General features: G+C 39.6%; 1 protein-coding gene and 1 long non-coding RNA gene across 3 annotated transcripts in view; one reads left to right on the forward strand and one right to left on the reverse strand.

Annotated features, from left to right (window-relative positions):
• The window catches only part of RAPGEF5 (Rap guanine nucleotide exchange factor 5), a 154,531-nt gene that overhangs the window by 70,725 nt on the left and 62,355 nt on the right, over positions 1 to 21,451 (reverse strand). For both annotated transcript variants that reach the window (XM_030264812.4, XM_072925619.1), the window contains one exon: positions 19,371 to 19,496. In XM_030264812.4, the coding sequence (XP_030120672.4) occupies positions 19,371 to 19,496 (126 nt within the window). Of the gene's footprint in view, positions 1 to 19,370; positions 19,497 to 21,451 lie in introns of those variants that run through there.
• LOC116807809 (uncharacterized) overlaps positions 6,937 to 21,451 on the forward strand; it is a 61,791-nt gene continuing 47,276 nt past the window's right edge. Inside the window, exon 1 of the long non-coding RNA XR_012054547.1 lies at positions 6,937 to 7,186. This is a non-coding gene — a long non-coding RNA (uncharacterized lncRNA). The remainder of the gene's footprint in view (positions 7,187 to 21,451) is intronic.

The following is a 21,451-nucleotide window of genomic DNA, read 5'->3' on the forward strand; positions in this document are numbered from 1 at the left end:
GTTGCACTGTTTGGACGTGCAAGAAGTGTCCTAAACAGAGACCAAATTGTTTGTACCCCTGACTGGCCCTAAATTTCCTCTAAATATATTTAAGGTGAGAACACTTTAAAGATTGGGCTTTAATGAAAGGAAGCAATGCCTCTAACACAGGAAAAAGAGCACACTTTCTAAAATAAGATGAAAAAAACATTACTGGTGTCACAACCACCAAAGTAATGTTATAACCTTAACACTCCACAACTCTTTGTTGGTTAATGAGAAATGTCTTCTCACAACAACTGAAGGCTATGCATTTCAGTTTTCACTTACTTGGAGCACATGCTCTTCATAGCTATTAGTGGGTAAATCTGACAGCCTTGACAGAGAGCTACCCCCTTGGCAAGAACAACTGAGAAAGATCTTCTCTCTGCAACTGTACAAAAACAGAGGGGAAAAAAGAAAGGGGAAGGGAGTGAAGCAGGGCAGAAGATGGGATGATAGTATTAACATTGCTATCATTCTCTCACAGCTGGCAGGACTGCATTTACTTGAAAAAAATGCCAGTATACAGAAGAATTGCAGGCTTAGAGCATCTGTATTTGTAGAAAAACCTGCACCACACCAGGGCAAATTATCATGACTGTAGAACAAAAGGGGCAGATGCCAACCATCCTCTTCAGTGGCCTTGCACGTAATGTGGTGGGGTATGGAGCTGATCGTAAATTTCCCAATTAAACCTTTTCTTTTCACTGAAAAAATATGAATTCAGTACAGGTGAAACTGTTCCAGAACGTGTCAGTTTGGACAGAAAGTAGCCAGCCAGGCTTCCCCCACTGCCTGCACATACTGCCCACCCCAGGCTGGCAGGGCTTCTGCATCCCCTGCCACACAGGAGCTCAACAGGCCTGGAGGTCCAGGTCCCAAGGTAAGTGTCAGGAAAATTCAGTTTGTATTTCTGCCCTAAAAGAGTCTTGCAATTGTATTATTTTCACCAGAACCAGAATTGTTTTCCTCCCCAGAATGTAAAGTTTCCTTCAGGACAAAATCTCAAAGACCAGATGCAAATATCTCCTTTTGCGAATAGAATAGAATAGAATAGAATAGAATAGAATAGAATAGAATAGAATAGAATAGAATAGAATAGAATAGAATAGAATAGAATAGAATAGAATAGAATAGAATACTGCACAATACAATACAATAGGAGTATGTAGATGAAACAGTTCAATCCACCAGCTCTCTGGAGGAGACTCTGGAACAGTATCTTCAGTGATGTTAGTGGCAGTGGTTCAAGCCTTAGCTGCAGTGAAGAGCATGAGGGAAATGATATAAAAACTGCAGGACTTATGTTTCAGCCAGTAAAGGGGGAGGAGTGCCAAGGCTTCAAGGAGGACTGCAGATTTAACCTGGACTGATGACACATACTGCTATTACCAGATGGCTCAGGGAAAGAAAAATAGATACATGTAGATAAATATGTAGATATACAGAAATTATACTTGAGAGAAAAATCCTAACATCAGATGGGTGAAGTTCTAGAAATTACTGGCATATGAGAGGAAATAGATAACAACTGGATTAACATCTAACAGGGCTAGAACTTGACTTCTCTGGCAGCCCCCATAGAGCTTTCACTCAAGATTGAGAACTGCAGAACACAGCTCACTAATGTTAGTGGATTTAATTTATTAATGTAGACTAATATTCACCTTGGTAAGGACACACGTACAAAGGCCTTACAACCTTTATAATGGAAGCAGTGATAAATAAAGTCTCCTGAAAGAATGGAAGAGAGATGGCAGTAAATATATGATACTGTCAGCCTTATATTGCTCTAATTACCAGTTCTGAACATATACAACTTCAAAGTCAGACAGGTAAGACCAATGATGCCTTTGTCTTTCACTCCAATTTATACGAGGTGTGTAGCAAAATATTATTTTTAAAAACTCACTTACCCCCTTACTGTCTCTGAGACAAAACTTTGTATCTTGGCTTATGTCTATAATACCTCTTAAGGCTGCCAATGCCATCTCTCCAATAAAAATAAAATAAAATAAAATTTGTACACTATTCCCAATATAAGCCACAATTGCAAACTAGGAAGGTTAAAACTTGCCTATTGCTGCTTGTTACACTTATAACTGTGAGGCACATATCTTTTTGTTGAAGTGTTATGCTCAAGGAAAGGTGCAGATAATTTTTCCAAAAAGAGTACTCAGAAAAGGTCAGGAGCTGGATCTGACCTCATAAAAGGCTTAAGGAAAAGGTCCTCTAGAACTGAGTATCCTATATAAAGCTCAAGCTCATTCTCAAGAACTCTAAATTCAAACTCTCTCAAATGCACTGACATTTAACTGCAATGCACCGAGTAAAGGAGTAAAAAAAAAAAAATTGAAAAACAATCCAAAGCTAATGTTTAAAATCAAAACAATTTATTTAACTTCTAGACCAATAGCAATCCCACAAAATAGAATTTATATCCTGTGGTTTGTTGTTTTTTTTCGACTAAGTTAGACATAATGATTTTTTTTGAAGAAAGCATGAATCACAATGGCTACAATTTTCTTGGGTTTGGATGACAGTTCTAATTCTCTCCAAAATAGCCTGAAATCACCAGCCCTTTTACTAATGCTTTTTAATGGTTCTTTTCGTGTTAATTAATTCATGAATCTAAATCATTCAAACATAGATAAGCCACTAATCACTCACAGACTTGATAACAGATCCTAAGTAGACAGAAATGTGTAGAGCATGTAATAAAACTGCCAAAAAAAAAAAAGGAAAAAAGGGAAAAAGGACTTACTTAGCAGGAAAAATAAAATTCACTCCTTCCACCTAATAGCAGGAGATGTGATTCTGCACTTATTATGCAGGATAAAATATTCACTGATGTCAATAGTAGCTATAGAAATGAGAAAAATCAGGCTGCTTCTGTATAGAATGCTTTTTTTCTATTACATGCACAGAAGCAAATTAAAGGATGCATTTTTTTTGTTTGTTTTGGTTCAATGTTTGTTGTCAACATTTAGCAAAGGAAAACATAAAAGAATAAGGGAGGTGGGGAAGAGCAGGTTAATAATCAACTCTTGTCAGCAATAATTAATTCAGAACTGGAGGTTATAGCACCTAAGAAATAAAGAAATTTTATTGGAGGACTACAACAAGGAAAAAGAAGAAAAGTGTGATACAAAGAAAATTATATAAAATGATTAAATAAGTTTTCACGTATTGAAGAAAAGCAAAGTGTCACAAGCTATACAAATTACAGAAAAATATAAGACACCACATTATGAAGCAACATTTTGTATTTCTTTGTATTTTATTATTTTAAATAATCAGATACTAATTTAATCTTTATTTTGTGCCTGATGTAATTACATACCTGCTTGTTGTGTGCCTATATGCTCTAAATTTATTTCAGTAGGAATGTTGGGAGTATCCTCTCTGCTTTCCTTAGATAACACAATTGTGCCCAACTTTAGAAGGGAGCTAAGATAGTTATACCAAGGGCAACCTCAACATTTATTCAAGTTATGGAATGAAAAAAGCACTGTTACCATGGCAACTGGTAAATCACATTGTATCAGCAATGAGATGCAAAGAATCTTGAGTAAACACTCATCTGCCTCCTTGTGTGACCTCCTCCGCAGGGAATGGTTCCTCTGTGGGGGAACATGTGCAGAACTGTGGCATAGTCCAGATTTCACTGTCTCTTCTGCAAAAAGTTGATGGAAGTAATCCCAAGTGCTATTTTTATGTGGGGAGATTTAACCAGCTCTATCATTAGAATAGGAAGAAATACTGGGAAAAAAAGATCAAACATTGAATGTTTTGCTGGGATTTGCCTCAGTCCAGACCACGAAACCTTACAATGACAGGGTACCTCAAACTCATGTTGCACTCCCTGCACCAGAAGACCATTCACAAGAACACTGGAAAGAAAAGCCTTGCTGCCATGGAGGCTGCCAGACATGCAGCAGCACATCATGCTGGAGCTGGAGCTGTTGCTGCCTACAGCCATCTGCTCCACCCTTCTGAGGGATATTGCTGCCTCCAAAACAAGGACATCTGATCTACCCTCAGCCAGGCTTCTGCATGTTTTGCTGGGCTCTGATACTATCAGCATATAACATACCAGCTCTGCCTGACACAGCCTTCCCTTCTCCACGTGGTAGGGGACAGCTGTCTTCAGAACAACTCCTCAAACCATGTTGCTCTACTGACAGTCCCATCCATAAGGTCTCAGCCCATCCATCAGCCACTGGGCTTTCACTGTACTTCCCTGCTGCCCTTCTCTAGCTCTTCTTCAGCCACTATCATGCCTACATAAGGCTCCTCTCTGCAGTTAAATTCACCATGAGAAGTAGCACTGACACCAGACTTCCAAACAATCTCCCTTGGGTCACTCCCCTTCTCCTTCCTTAAAGTATCTCCTCCTAAGCAAGTCGGTGTTATCTATAGGGAGAGAGTAACACTCCATGATGCCACTTATCAGCTTCTGATATCATACTGTATGCACAGGGATTTCTTCAGCCAACAAAGGCTTCACTGCGGGCTGCAATTTTCCGCTGACATATCTTCTGATCTCATTCTTCTTCCCTCATCACATCACGTAACTTTCAGACTGTGTACTACAGACTACTTAGACACTGCCAACACCTATTATGCCACCCAAGGAATACTGAAACTCTCATGTATCTCTGATCCTGGCTTTCCTTCCCCCATTTCTAGCTTTGATTCTTTTCTGACCATCATAGCTTCAAACATTTTTTATAGCTTTCTACAGCTACATCCTTTTCATGTATAACTGTGAGATCTCATCCTAACCAGCTTCTTTCTCCCTGCTCAGAAATTTTTTTAATGTCATAAATCTCATAAATTCACCTTCTCTTATAAGTCCTTCCAGAAATTACTTCTTAGACCTGTTTACTTTGTCATTACGGGGTTCTTCCTTCCCACATGGTTGGCCATTTACTATTTGACCTGAACTTTGATAGATGAGGAGATGCTGCAGGTGAAGAAGACACACAGTCTGGAGTTCACCATCTATCACAGAGCATTTGAGTAACAGAAACATAAAATGAGATGTATGGACAGATGTCCAGGTCTTAACTCCCTAATAGAACCCTGTGGAGAGGGTTACAATATTTAAGTACTCCAGGGAAATAACTAATGATCCTTTCTTCAGTGCAGTCATGTTTCAAGAAACAATTGCATGAGTTACTAAGTGCTTGTGACTGTCTCAGTAATTGCAATGATTTATTTTATGCATCATCATAACTACAGCACTAGGTCAGGAGGACATGTGCCTTATGGATGCCTTGAATTTTAACACATGCATTGGAGGTAATCAGAAACACAGAGACCACAGTGGGGGGCAGGGGGGTAGGGGAAAGACAAAGTCTAAAATCCAATCTAAAACATTAGGTTTCTGTTAAATTTTTAATAACATTTACTATATTTTTAGATGATCCTAAGCAGAGGTTGCTTATGCTTTCTTCTGCTTCCCTAAAATGCAAGTGATCACTATCTAATGCTCCTGAAATATGTTAGGATTTTTTCCCAGGGTAAGTAATGAATGTGCAGTTAACAGTGTAACTATCCATTCAGTAAAGACAAAGAATGAAAACACAAGCCTGTTGTCTCTGTTTTATACCTCTGTTTATTCCAGACAAAACCCTCCCTGTGCAAAGCATCTTTCTTCGCCTACCCTTCATCTGTACTGGTGCACTGGCTGCCTGCTAGCAACCAGCAAATAGGGGGATGAGACTTGTGCTCATGAGCATTTACTTGACATGGGAAGTATGATCTCTACACATAGCTACTCACCTGACCTACCAAAACAAGGCTGCACCAAGGATATTTTGTGAGGACTCACACCCCTGGTGCAGGAGGCTATGTTTCTGCAGCTTCAGAAGAGATTTGTTAGCAGCTTCCTGGGCATGCCCATCCTCCTGACATTACTTAAACTCCTTTCTGCAGTCACTTTTCCTTTTAGCTGTGTAAGGCTTCACTGGCTCAGAAGCACATTTTTAGGATAACGATAAGTTAAAGTGCTGTCATCACCAAAACTTTCAGGCTATTTGAAGATCTTGAAGACAATTTCTCTCCACCCCCATAAACTTCAAACCATTCCCCTATGATAATTCAAGAAAAAGCACTGCTAACCTTCAGCACTGTTTTTCCATTTACTGTGTTCAAGGTTAGCAGTGTAAAAACACTAAACCAACACAGTTCTCAAGGTCAAAATAAAAAATGCAGCAATGATATTCCACAGGAACTTTAATTCATTTGGTATTCAGGACACATTCTTTCTGAATATCAAATCACAAAATCATTGCCAATTCATCAGATTTTAAGCTTTAGCTTATTAAATATTAGACTATGCTAAAAATAAAATGCAGGTTTTAATTTATCTTATTAAAATGCTTCTGTACAGCATGATCTAAGTTTCTAATTATCTATATCTCTATATTATCTCAATTTTTATTTCAATATAAGCGAATTCCTAACAACACATTTTAATGGAAAATATTCATATACGAAAAAGTGGTAAAGCATTAGAAGTCAAAAAGTTGAATGTCAAGATGCTAAAAATGAAAATGTTTCTCTACATTGTGTCTGCCAGGAGAGCAAGAGCTTACACGACATTTGGCAGTGATTTCCCATGATGAAGCAACTCTTTGGTGCTTTCATTTCCATAAAAGCTCTAGTCTATTTAGAGGTAGTTCCTAGCACCTTGCCCTTAACAAGGCAATACAGATAAAGTTCATTAAATATATTGTCTAAGGTAGGAAAGTGAAGAAGTTTTGCTGTAGCAAGCACTTAACCTTGGGGGAAAAAAAAGTAAAATAATTGGAACAAATTATTTCTTATAAAAGCAAAGATGATATGAACATATTGGTATTGCATGTTCTGCTGTGTTCACAAAATTGCTTGAATGAAGACTCTGGATGGGGTGTATTATTAGAACTTAATCAATAGGAATTTTTTCAAGCAGGCTGGGCATCCAACTATTTGACGCAGATCTTTTCCACACACAAGAGCACTGGAACACCAGAAACTGCAGCATTAGTGAATTACAAGGAAGATTGCAAATGCCTATGATTTTAGAGCTAATTCTGACAAGATAGTGGTCAAGCAACTTTTACAGCTTTTTGATACTTCTGCTGGAATGCTGAATTTTTGTTTCTTCTTACAGCAGGTAAGACATGAATTTCTACAATACTAAAATGAGTAAATCACTATTTGTTTTACTGGTTTTATTCTTAGAGCATCCTTAATACATACTGAATATCACACAGATTAAAAACTAATAGCATTCTAAAACAATAGTAATTGTATGATTTACTGTATAGCTTTTGTCTAATGCAAATATTTACTATTTACATGTCACTGCAATGAAAACAGTATGTGTCAATTGATTAACCAGTAAAAATATTAGACAGACTTGGAGAGCATTGCTACAGCAGCTGCAAAGGAAAGTGGTGTGGTGAAACTGTAGCCTTTTTGCCTACTGGGTACAAAACTAAGTTTTGCTCCAGGGAAGAGGCAGTCATGACTGCACATATACATATGTGTATGTCTGTGTGACAGCTGGGGGTGGGAGAGTGAGAACAGACGAGTTACAGGGAGCATACGGGCACCCAGTGCAAGAGCAGAGCAGCTCTGCTCTACACATGGCTGCGGATCCCACACAAACCAGCACACGTACCCACAGCTCTGCTGCAAAATTGGAACATGTTCCCCCAGTTCCTGCATACATTCCTACAAAGAAGTGTCTAAAATGAAGTAAGGGAGGCACATTTTTAGGCATCCTTGGAAATGAAAGCTATGTCTCACACACTAAAAAAAAAAAAGAATTTATAGGGGTCATTTTTAAGTAAGTACCTGATTTGAGTGTCCCACATTAAAAATCTGCCACGAGCAAGTTTCAGGTGATTCAGGTGTTCAGACTTAAAAAAGGTATCTGCTTCAACCTATCTATAGTATCTCTCACCCAGCCAGTGCACCCTAACTACTCAAACACCCCTTCTGATGAGCAAGACTCAGGTTTTAATCTGAAGAACTGAAAAGGAAGTTGCAACTTTTCAGAATATGCTAGACAAAACACCAATGCAATCTGAAAAGAGAAAGAGAAGGAGAGGACTATCAGAACAGATGGGTCACCAGGAGAAAGCATCTTCTTTACGCTAACAACTGAAACCATGTGTTTAAATGACTGGTTCATTCTACAGTGTGAAAAGGGGTTCCATAAGTAGTCTTTGTAGGAAATTGTCTTTGCTTTTAGCAAGGTATGCAGTTTGCTTAATGAATAAATATGTATAGCACATGCAAATATAGGCAGGTGTCTCTACAGAAGGAGAATTGGGGGGTCATAAACAATTCAAATTTTCCTTGGTGGAGAAGAATTCTGCCATGTCCTTGGTAAAATCCTGAGAAAGACCACAGATGCAAGAGGTCATCATCTGCAATGTGCAGGATTTGATAGCTTCCCAGTGCAGCAGTGGGCACTGCTTAGACTCTGTTGGAAAAGTCTTGTGATGCCAATGATAAAGCAGGTAGGAAAATCCAACCTAGCTTAATTCTCTTCTGTCTCTTTGGGAAATTGGAGTACAGAACTCACTGCAGATGGAGCTCTGCTTAGAAGCCATGTGCTTCTTTTTCATAAGTTCATCAAAATCCAAGAATCCAAAAAGAAATCAATATGGCCCAATGATTAGCTCAATACAGGTACTGAGAGATTATTTAGAGAATGAGAGATTATTTAGACAGACTGAATTAATGTGTGATTCCACTAAAAAGATTCCTGTTTCTCACCTGAGGAAACACAGCCAGAGTGTCAGTACATTTCCAGCTATTTGCTATTCACACAAGGAAGCCCAGGCCTGAATGTATGTGTTTTTTAGCCCAAAGCCTGAACAACAAGGCTTTGAGAACTGAAATTGTGGCCACTTTAGTCAGCTCTAATTAGCATCTTCTCTGACCCTGACCACATCCAGTCTCTATTAACTTGCTAAATATGGCCAAACAGCATATATGGTAAACAGTAAATAGTTTTAACAGTTGTATTTGTATCCAGAGATGTGTTTTAAACACATTCCTGTGGTAGTGAATAATCCCCTATTTGCAATATAAAAGTATTTTGTAGAAAGGCCTAAACTGATGCTGTATTCATTGAACAAATATCAGTACCTCTAAAAACAGGAGAGACACTGTGATATTGCAACCAAACCAAAAAAGTGATGCACATTTGCCTTCTATGCTTGTCTTCTACTCTGCCAAAAAGAGCAAAGCTTGTCTTTGTTCCTCCCAGCACCAAACTAAGTAGGAATGCTGCTCCTGATACAACACACAGGTTTACTCCCCTCACCTCCCAGGGGAAATGGAGATTAAATGAGGGGTAGTGCTCTTAGTTCAGCCACTCCAAGTGAGAAAGCAGCATCAGGCAGGCTGGCAGGGGACAGAGCTGATGCACAGCAGCCAACAAAGGCATGTGAGATGTAGGCCCTTCCCTTGATCAAACAGGGATGTGTAGCTCAGCATCACCCCCTGTTCAGGGCTTACCCTTTTCAGAGCCTGGAAATCCATCTAAGATTTGCTCTTCAGCAAGCTGTTAAAGGAATTACCAGCCACCATTCATGCTCTTCCTGAGTTAGGTCATCCTATTATTTTCCCAGTCATCAAAAGAGGCTAAAGTACTTTTTCCTGCAACCGGCAACTGCTGCTGCTCCCACACGTCAGAGCCTTCCCCGCTCGGATGCTCGCATTCCAGGCAGTGACAAAAAGAGCTGGGAACTGCCTGCCACACAGTATCAGAAAATATATTCGAGGAAGGCTGCAAGGTCATTGCTAATTTCAAACCCTGTTTCATGTTTCCACATGAAACACCTAATTAAAACTTTTCACTGGGTAGTTAAAATGAAATGCGTGCATATGCACTTGAGACCTCGTTTTCATGTGCTGTGAATTAGAATACAGGAGGTGCTGCACAGCAGTAGGAACACTAATCAAGGAAGGAGAGGGGAATACCTGCTTTGATTTAGAGGAAGATAGTCAGCAAAAATACCACTAATCGCCTGGGTTTTCATTCCTTTGCTCTTTGAGCTGCCGCACGAAACTAAGAAAAATGGATGCAAGTGGTGTATTAACTGCTACCAAATCAGCACTCTCCACAGGTGGCCATGTGTCAAGCACATCTTGCAAAATGCCACCACTTTCCATGGGTACGGTGTGACAAAAGCTTTAGACTCTACAGGCTATATACTGCTCTCACCAAAAAATATCTATTAACATCAGCAGGGGCTGAATTAAACTTTAAAATGGAGACACAGTGAGTGATGGAATGGCCACAGCAAAAGGACAGGTTTGGGGGGAGATTTTAAGGAGGTTTCATGATCAAAATAAGTAAATACTGGGGGGAAAAATGAAGCCTGCAAAAAATACAAGGTCAAAGTATCCTTACATTCCTGCTGTATATGTGGTTTCAACAAACAAGGCAGAGACAGCCACTTTTCCAGAAAGTCCTCAGAGCAGATAGCCTGACTCTGGTCCAGGAGAGGCAGCTGAACATAGGAGAAAGGCTGTCTGCACACTGGAATTCTCCAGAGCATGCCTGCAGGAACAGATGCCAATAAATGCTGTCAGCATTTATTCCAGTGAGGTCCTGACACAGGCCTCATCGACTCCAGAGCATCCTGCCACTGGAATCACACTGACTTTAGCACAGACTCCAGATCTTACTACAGAATTTGCTCCAATGTAGTTTTTATTTGAAACAAAGCAATTTTTGACATGCAGAAATGTGTTTACTTGTTTAATGACACTCGACAGGTATCTTCTGTGTTACGGGCCCAAATCTTTACTACAATGAAAGGGAACGTCCTTCCTGAAATTATTCAGGAGGATAGGAGGAACGAGAAAGAGAAAAAAATTGATACCTAAAGCACTGAATCCTTTTTACATGACTCTGATCTCTGGGCAGACTACAGAATCTCAGACAACTCCCAAAGAGGAAGCTGTGGTAGACAACTGTGGTTTCTAGCTTATCAAAAAGTTTTCCAGTTATCTTGGGTAGTTCTTTTCAGACGGGTCTAGACTATAAGCCAAAACGAGATGTCCTTGATTAGGTTCAATTCCAACAGAAAAGTCTGGTAAAACCATGAATTACTTAAAGTTCTGCACCATTGAAAGGTGAAAGACAAAATTACTATTCCTGAAATTCAGAAACCGATTAAAATTTCTGACCAAAATTTGCATGGTACATATTCAAAGCATTATCAACTTTTCTTTTTTATCTTCTTGAATTTAGGTAACAAACTCCCTAACTTAACAGAGAGATCCAGACACCTTTGTTATCTGGAGTTCCCAGAAAAAGGGTAGTAGTAACTGTACAGAAGTAGATGGCAGGATACATTCACTTTATTATCAGCATAACTGGGAATTTATTGATGTCATAAATCAGGAAAATGGAGAAAAGAACATTCAGAATGTCATCAAATGTATTTATCACATGGATAGAGGGAGAATTTAATGTCATAAAACCAAAGAGCAGATGCTTTGAACTAATAAACTGATATTTCTATTTCTCCGAAAGGAGAATATAATAAGATTAATTCTTTGTAAGCCTTTGGACAGTCTAGAAACATAAGCAGGCTAGTGGTTCAAAATCTGGAGAGAAACACAGAAGCAGGGGACAGTGACAACCTGCAGATTGCAGATTGCAGCTCTCAGAGAGTTTCTCTACTTCTTCATGTGAGTAAATGGAGCAAAGGCAGGACCAAGGAGCCATGCTTTCAGTCTTGACACCAACAGAACTGTGTAGCCCTGCTGCCCATGAGAAACAACACTCCTGCCCTCTCCTGCTCCTGGATGTTGCCCCCCATTTGTCACTCACCCCCTTCTGTGTGCGTGTGTGCCTTCATGAAGCCACTTGATGAAACACAGGATCTAGATTAAAATACTGCCAACCAAAAAAATTGCTAGGACATTTCATTTGATCCAGCCCAGTTTCTGGATTGGGTAAATCATAAGCTTTGGGGAATTTAGGATGGCTGTGTTTCACCAAGAGCACCAAAGTAGCTCTTGCCAGCAGAGGTCATCCCTGACACCATATCTCATTCTCACCCCGTATTTGTGTCCCCAGAATATGAGGGGAACCAATCCAGTTGGACAATAACCCCACAAGGAAGGTGTATTCTTTGTATTTTTCAGCTTCATTATTCCCTGTGTTGTCTCAAAAAGCAGCACTACATGGGCCAGCCCAGGGCTGGGGACATTTGGGGCAGCCCAGCCCCTGAAGCGATGCCTGACAACCCAGAAGCTGTGTAGGGACTGCAAATGTTTGGCCTCACCTCAGCTATGCTCAGGATTTTTTTTGAAAGTTCCCCCTGGCCATCAACATTTCAACCCACTTCCAGCTTCCTTGGGATACCTGAATCAAGTCTCAAGGATCCCAAAGTAATTCCTCAACATTCATTAACCACTGCAAGGTTTATGGCACCCTTCAAGGTCCCACATGTTTAAGACCTCATTTTATACCTGGGTAAACAAAGGTGCAGAAAAGTGATGAGATTTAAAGGTTATTTATTAAGTAACCAACGGAGTCAAAAATAAAAATTTAAAGTTCTGTCTCCCAGGTTTTAGTCTGCTAAATACCATGTGCCCTTTTTACCCCTTTCAGCACAGGACCTAATTCATTGTCCCACACAAGAATGAGTCACCATTTCACTCTAAAGAAAGCCCAGCATGCAAAACGTGTATGCGGAATTTCCTCCTATACAAAGTAGTATAATGTTACAGAATAAATCAAAGAGGAGAAAATTAGGCTTTCTTTTCTTTTAAACACTAGGATGAGCATCTGGAGGAAAGAAAGTATTGTGGGAATATGTAACTTGACTTAAAGGAAAATAGTGAGGTTTCTATTCAATGTATTCCTATACTATGTTCACAATATATCATGGGAGCAACAAGCATGACTTGAGTGCTTTTTTTTATTAGGAGAAGGATCACATCATTTCACCACTTTTTTGCACTCCTGGCATGAGGATGTTCTCCACCAAAACTTTGACCACATTAAATAGACTCAGAAAAAGGAACAGGAAGTCCTCTTAAAAGTATGTAGTAAATAAAAATAATTCTATCATTATTTTTAAAGTGCTGCAAAAGACTGAAACAAGTATGCAGATGATCCCAGTCCTACATCTGAACAGGAGGATCCTTATCTCTAGCAAACTTTTTCCACTTCAAAAAGATGCCTATACCTGTGCCATACTGGTATAAAAGTAAAGGAAAATAAAAGGAAAAAAGGGGTAGAAAAGGAAAAAAAAACGAAAAAAAAAGAGAGAAAAATAATTTTTACAAAGCCTAGGACTGCAGAAACCTTTTCTTCTCAGAAGACAAAGAGGTTGGCTTAAGAAAAATAGGTGATCACCTGGGGCTATGCATTCATTCCAGCAGATGAGAAGTCGAGCAACTGGAATGGGACATTCTCTCCAGAACATGACAGAACTAGATTCCACTCCCTGTTTCCCCTGATTCAGACCAGAGACTTGAACTTCTAGTTACCTCCACAGCAAACATGTACCTAACTCTTAATTACTTATTCTTACTCAACAAGGAGGTATATACTGACAATCTCATTGATAGATTCATTTTTTCTTGGCTTGGACTAGAAGATTAAATCAAAATTGCAAATTATCATCTTACCCTGGTAGAGCTCTCTCTACTAGTGCTGGCAGGTCCAAGAGGTATAAAGAGAAACAGCGAACTCCTGTGCTGACATGCCAAGGCCATTCTGTTTAAATTACTATATACATCTATATCCCCTCATAGCTATTCAAGCCATGAAAGGTTTTGCAAAGCTGTGCTATAGTTGTTATGACCGCTTGACCCACAGCTCTGCAAGAGATGCAGAGCAGCTGCCAAGAGTCAAAAGCAGTAAACCTACAAGCTACCCCATAGATCTGTCCCAAACAGAGCAAAAGTGATGATGTTTTTAGAAAGTAATCCATAGATTTCACTCACTGACTGTATTCAGACATCATTTGATGTCAATGTTTTAAAGAATATTTTTCCATTGGAGCCCTGGTTACTGACCGTCAATCCAGCAGTACGTCAGCCCGATGCCACAGCTTTGTCAAGCTAACCAGAACTGCAGCTCTGGACACGTCCTGACATTCATTCTTGTCTCCTTGCAGGTGTCCAGCTGGGCACCCTAAAAATACCCCGGTGTGTCATGGCTGGAATTTCCTTATGAAATTCCTCAGTCATGAGCAATCTATACAACCCAAGGCTCTAAATCATTACTCTTCTGTTATAAGCCTTTTAACAGCTTCAGCTCAACCACTAACCTGCTTCAATGAGCAAATCATCTGTCTTCCTAATGAGACCACTGATTACAAAAGTGTACCAGTACCCAGCAAATTAACAGAACTGTTCTTCAGTATCTGTTGTCCTTCTGAAAACATACCTCCCTCATATAATATATCTCTTTCATCTTGAATTAAGTCACAGAATAAATACACTCAAGCTGTAGCACTCATTTAAGCAGCAGGGAATTCTAACTAATATATAGATTAATCTGTAAAGGGAGTACAGGGTGGATTTAGGAAATATTCCCCTTCTTCCTGATGCAGCAAAGTACTGAAGAACCTCCTTGGAATATTACTGTCAGTTTGTGAACATCTTATTCAGTTGATCTGACTATGAAAATGATATTATAATCTAAAGAATATTCTCTCCATTTGCTGAGGTGAAAAGCCCTTTTACAATTTTACTTAAACAATGACACTATAAATAGACATGATTTTCTTAATGAGTGCAACGCTTCATTGAAATAATAACTTGAAATACTGTACAACACATTTTCACATTATTACAAAGGCATTTCTCACGTTATAGTTGACTAAAAGGAATTTCAAAAACTATGGTTTAGTGCAAATATATCTTGAATGCATCCTAAATGTATGCTGGATGGAAAAAAAGCCATGATAAATGACTTCAAATGGCTTTACACACACGGCTTGCTTTCTATATTATAATTAATGCTAATAATAAGCAAACCCCTCCAAAAAGCAGGCTTGCTCTATAGCTGAATATTTCAATATATTTTTTTAATCTATTTTCTGTCAAAGCAATTTTTTAAGGAAATGAAATATTTAAATTACATAAAAATACAAATATCCAGTTTCATTTTTCCCTAGGCTTATGAGTATGATTTGCATGTAATGATAAAATTAGAACTGCAAGGTTGCATAGTTTTTTTACGCTACCCCACATTTGATATTAAAATAATTTCTGTGTGTTTTAGACAATAATTTCATTTTATTTATTTATCAATACACTGTAGGAATGCAAAAACACAGAGAAGAAGCTTATCTGCCTATTTAGAAGCTTATTTAGTTCTATTTACTTTCTACTCATTAGCAAAGCTGAAGTTTCAGGGAAACTAACACATACAGTAGGTTCAGTGCCTTCATTAAGCACCTTATTCTAACACATTAGGAAGAAGGAGTAGGGAAAAAAGTCACCGCTAGTTTTTTGTTTTTCTCTACAAGTCTGTGAGCACCCATTATAGTTAGAGCACTTTTCAAACACTATATTTACCAGAGAAGAAGCTGGCACTGTGTGCTACCATGGAGCCCCAGTTCCAATATACCAATCTAGCCTGGTCACTGTCAGCTTCCAGTGTCAAAATCAATTCAGCAGCTCACATATAACAGAAACTGAACACAGAACTTTGTAATTATGAGTTATTCAAAGCTCATTTTTCATTCAGACCATAAATGTGAAATGGTAGCATACCAGAAAACAAAAAAAAAAAAAGAAGCAGCATGGACTTTATGATTTTGTACAAATCATCTTACAGATAAAAATATATATACCCCAATTTAACACCCTCCAGAACACAGACACACTAAAGGAATCCCTTTTCCCACCCACTTGTTCCAAAACAAGCTTTCTACCAGTGAGCCAGCCAACTGTCATTTATATTCCCTCTTCCAGACCATCTGCTTTTTCTGAGAAAAAATAATTATATTTCTTCTCCTGAACTAGCAACCCAAGCCAGTCCATGCTTCACCTATTCCTTGTGGACCACAAACCTCCAACACCACACCTCAAAGAACACCTTTAGGAACTGTATCTGCCAATAAACCTCTTGTGCATCCAAATGTCATTTATCTTAAGTGAGTCATTAACTTCTGTACTCAAACTCAGATGAAGATGGTGAATATTTATTTGAATGACAGGAGAGTTTACAAGTCCTCATAATCAACCAGTCTAGCTCGCTATCACACTCCACGCCTCATTCACTGTAGAGGAAAGAGTTATTGGGCTACCAAATCAGTACCAAATTCTTCAATTAGGCTGACAACCCTTTCTCCTTTACAGGAAAGCACAGGAATCACTAGAGCTCGATTATAATACATTTATATTTGCTGTTAATTCTGGACACCCATGTGAGGCTGTACTGATCTGAAGAGACCTGCTTTAGAAATGGTGGGTGTAACACCAGAGGAATCACAACTCCATTTCCCATCACATGCCTGAAACACAGTACATGTAGAGAGGAATTATGCATATGCACAACTCTAACTCCATGTTCAAGTTAGGGTTTTGGGGCTTTTTTCATATTCCTAGAGGAGAACAAACTAGATAACTCTGCTTCAGGCAAAATTTCCCATTGGCCATCTTGGAAACAGCAGCTTAACTTCCAGGCAGGTTATAAAGCCCCCAGCTTTTAGCAGTGACACTGGCCCAGGCTGACAGAAAGACATAGCGCTGCAAGCCAGCAGCATTTCTGCTTTGAGCTGAGCTGCCAGGAGGCCAGCCCGGATAAGCAGGCTCTACAAGAGCAGGGAGAACAGCCTGGCAGGGTGTTCAGGCCTCTCATTTACAGACTGCATGCCATTCCTTTGAGGAAGGCAGATCATCCAAAAAAGCCCAGTTTGAGCTCCCCAGGAGAGAAAGCTGGTGAAAGCTTTAGTGCAGGGTTACTTGCTGAGAAAAGAGGGTGCTGTGGAAAATGCACAGAGCATCTCCATTTTACTCCTGCACTGAGTGCCCATCACCCTGTGTTACAAAGAAAGTCATGTAAAATGAGCTATGCTTTAAAAATTTTTAAAAAAATGAAAGATGGGCATGTCACACATAATAAGGATACCACACCCTGAACATGCTGTTCCTCTAACCTTTCCAGTGAGCCCAAGGGACTGGAGAGTAAGCCAATGCCAATGAATCTGCCATCACTTTTGTAGCAGCAGGATGAGATGGGAAGGGCTGAAATCCTGGATCCAAGCAGTATTCACTACAATTTAATCACTAGAATTCAGCCTGCTGCTTTTCTCCTTGGAGAAGAGAGGGGATATCTGCCTGAAGCAGTGAAGCCTGCCCAGCCAGCCAAATCCTGTCACCTGCACGTGCGCTGGATCAGCTCTCAGAGCACACAGGAGGAAGGGAGGGAGAGGAAGGGATGGAAGCTCACGGCTTCCTGAACATATTCAACCCACTGCCCTGCCAGGGCAATGTGTGCATTTTTTCCAGTGAAAGTAGTTACCTGAGTCAGCTAAACTGAGAAGCTACGACAAACCTTGCCCATGTTCAGGGTGCCTTCTTCTTGACTATTCCTAATGAAGTCAGTAGTCTAACTGGGGACTTACTAGACACACCCACAATGAGGACTTTAGGTCTCTCTTACATCTGGGCATGGGCTGCCTGGACGCACCCTACAATGACCAGCAAAGTGCAGAACAGGGGGAAGAAGTACACCATGATTCATTATTGCCAGCACGAGCTGTAGGACATTCCCCACCCAGAAAAAAAAGGGCACATGAGGAATGACCTGGGCTTCTGCAGTCTCTCAGGTGACATTTCTCTTTGCTGTCACCTCTAAAAGCATGTCCTAAAGGTCTAAAGGCATATCCTTGCCTGAGAGCAATAATTGCTGTGTTACACTGCTCAGGATGGGTATGAGCAAATTGCTTGAGCTCCTGCTAAACTGAAGTCACTCATCTCCTAAATAGCAGCAACTGCTAAGTACCATACTTTTCAAAAGGAAAAGAAAAGCTGAGTGCTGCTTTCCTTTCCATTTTTGGAACTGTACTGTAATCTCTGCAGCTACATAGCTGCAGCTGACTCCACAGCACCCTTTGCAATGACCAGAGTAGCAGCAAAAATATCCACTGAATTGTTTGAGTATCAGTCTCAACACTCCCCTCTCGTCTATGCCCACATATCTGTAATCTTGTTTCCAAATCCTGAAACACAATAGAAATCTGCCCTGGTTTAAAATCTTCTTTGCTTGAGCACCTCAACTTTTAATTGTGCTTTGTGGATACAGTTGAAAGTTATATAGAAATTTTCCCAGACATCCATTGCTAGAGGGTCAGCTGAGAAACAATTTAATCTTGGGTAAGTAGACTAGCTAATTGCCCTCCTCCCTTCTGCACTTACTGATTACACATCTAACTACCCCAGACCAAACCCTCTATGCTGCCAAACAGAACAGCATGAAGCTCTGAAAAAACATTTCATCATTCTCTTTTCCTTTGTACAGCCTTATTTCAGTAGGAATGAACTTGCAGATGAGCTGAAAAGTATTTCTTTTCTAAAGTACAAGTCTTTTTTCTACTGTCCAGTGAGCAGAAAATGAAATAACTTGCATATACATAATGGCAAGAGACATGAACACTAGGTGAGTTTTCTGTTGTTTCTTGCAGTTATTATCCTCTGCAGCTTTAGATGAATATGCAATCAGAATAGAAATCTTTACTAGGAGAACAAAATTAGGAGACACTGTGCTATAAGCAAAGCAGTCAAGTTTCTGTGAATTTTCATCCAGTTATTAACATCTGAATAAATGCTTTCAGAAGCATTAAACAGAATGCTGGTCTCTTCAGTGTAACTTTTGATTGAAAACACAATTTAAAAGAAAAAAACAGAAACTGCTTAATTCCCTATCCAAACCATTATTTTAATTCATACTGAAAAGTTTCAGCCAATACTTGCATCCAAATATGCCCCCAGTAAAGTAATTTTAAGATCATTTAGAGTACTTGAAGCATTCATATGCTTTATACATTATTTAACTACACCATAAAACCCAACAATTTGGTAAAAAAGCATCCTGAAATCATCTGCTTTATCCTAATATAAGATATAAATAACAGCATCTGACAGTTAATGACAACATAATAATTTAAGTGTGTTGACAATTATTGACCTGAACGCACTTTAGAGAAATGTAAATGCCAGAGGAGAGCAGCTACAGCTCCATGACTAATGTGTGCCCTGGATTCTGACCATCAGCTTTGCTATTTCAGTTTTGTGACCTAAATCTCCCTCCCCTACCCGAAAGAAACAAAAAACCCAAATAAGAGATGTCTTACTTGTTCTGCCTTCTCCAGTGCTTTTCTATCCGCCTGCAAAAACTGGCAGTTCTCTCTCGCCAGCTTTTGGACCAGCTCAATCCGTCCGATGTCATCTCTTCCCTGAAGCTTGCATAAAACTCCTGCCTTAATGGTGGGAGAAAGAGCAAACAGATACTTAAATCCACAATCCCAGGACATGACACCACCACGAATTTCAACCTTAAAAGAAATGCATTTGTTTTCTCATATTTGCGGTACTTCGGTGCCACTTGCTGAGCACAAACAAGTCACTGCTTCCCGGGAAACAACTGGAGAGGAACAGAAGCACATCTGAATCTCCAAACGCATCTGCTCGGAGGAAAGAAGGCAGGGCTAACTAAATCAACCTCTCCTCTGAGTGCAACTATCAGATATGCTGTGTTTTATTTGTTCCTGTCAGCCTGTTTCCTGTTACATAAGAGAACAAGAGCAAGAGGTTAAAAACTCATGGGAAAGTTAGCCAGGAACAGCCCTGGAAAAAGAATGAAGTGCAACACAAGGCAGTCCTAAAAATAACAGTCTATAACTCCCTCTGCTCCCACTCCAACCATTTTTCACAGATGCAAGACTCAGGAGTTAAAAGATAGTTGTGCCACATTTATTTATTCCGTAAATAATAAATCTGTATCTCTAGGTTTTGTTTAGGGAAGGGAACATTTGCTTTAAAACTTATGTTAGAACTATTTTTTTTTTTTTTTTGCTAAATCCGTTATTCAAGCTATGCTGATAGTGCTTTTTCAAAATTGTTGTTTTCTAAAAATGACAGATAGATACATATAAAAAGCTGGATTCATGTTTGCACACAGGCACAGTAGAGACTCTTTGCAAAGTTAGCTGATATGGGCTAAACTGCTCCTTGCAAAGTCAGTGGCTGATATCACTGTCCATGATTTGGTTATGGATTTAGCCTCTGCATAACTGAGACCTGGGGCGACGATACCACACAGCTTTTATTAGCCCAGATGTTTCCTGATGGGAGCAGCAGATGCCTTGGGAGGGCCCATCATGTGGCATAGCTATGACACGGCTATACGACTTCAAAGGTAATCTGCAAATAAACTTTTTTCTGGTGAACTTCCTTCACAGTTTTCTTTCTACTGTTCATCTTGAGTTTAAATTAATTACTACCTACTCCAGAATTCACAATACATCTTTTGAGTCAGGCCCAAAAACTAGGGTTGCCCTGACTTGCTAACGCTGCAGGGTCCATTTTTTGGCCTGGAGCAATTACTGTTCCATGATAGATGAAGGTATGAGAGTGCCCACCCAAATCATCCTACAGCCTGCTGGTTTCTCCAACCAAGTAGGGGTTAAGATTTCTTCAGCTGAAGAAGAAAACAAATCCACTTTATGAATAAGTTCTTGAATGCTGATGGAAGAAAATGGGCTCCACGACCAAATCGAGAGTCATCTTTACCCAACTCATTGAAAGAAATTTGCACATGCCTACACTCTTCCAGTCAGGATGAAGACATCACCTCACAAGTCTGCATCAGACACTCTGCTCTGATAAAGTAAAGGATTTCTGATACAGCCTGTCCCTTGAATGTCCTGTGCTCCTTCTGAGGAACACAGCTTCCCTACATGAGCCCTCTCACTGGTTTGAAGGTCAGAAATCCACTGAGAAAAGAAGGAATTGCATTGCCTAATCTCAAATTCCTTACATAGTCCATGAGTTCAGTGCCCCTTATCTTTTAAATCAAAGACATTGGTTTATAAACCAGTTCTGACCCACTCTTATCCCCTGCAGATCAGCAGCAAGACTGATTTTATCAAATGTGGAAGAATAGAACAAACTAGTTGTCCAGACTTGTTTAATCAATAGAGAAGAAGGGGTATTCAGGAAGAGATTTTTATTTTTGTTTTACTCTACACTAGACATTTAAAAGTGGTTAGATCAATTGTTTCCTAATAGTCTCCTTTTTCTCCAGTAATTTGCACAGGGAACCTAAGACTTGGGAGCCCTGATGTCTGCACTTCCAACACTTGGAGTGCTTGAGGACATCAACTAAATCAAGCCTGCTTATTTCATGGATGCAGGATGCTTCTAGCAGAGTATT

The sequence above is a fragment of the Taeniopygia guttata genome, chromosome 2, assembly GCF_048771995.1.
Source record: "Taeniopygia guttata chromosome 2, bTaeGut7.mat, whole genome shotgun sequence".
In the NCBI taxonomy this organism is placed as follows: domain Eukaryota; kingdom Metazoa; phylum Chordata; class Aves; order Passeriformes; family Estrildidae; genus Taeniopygia; species Taeniopygia guttata.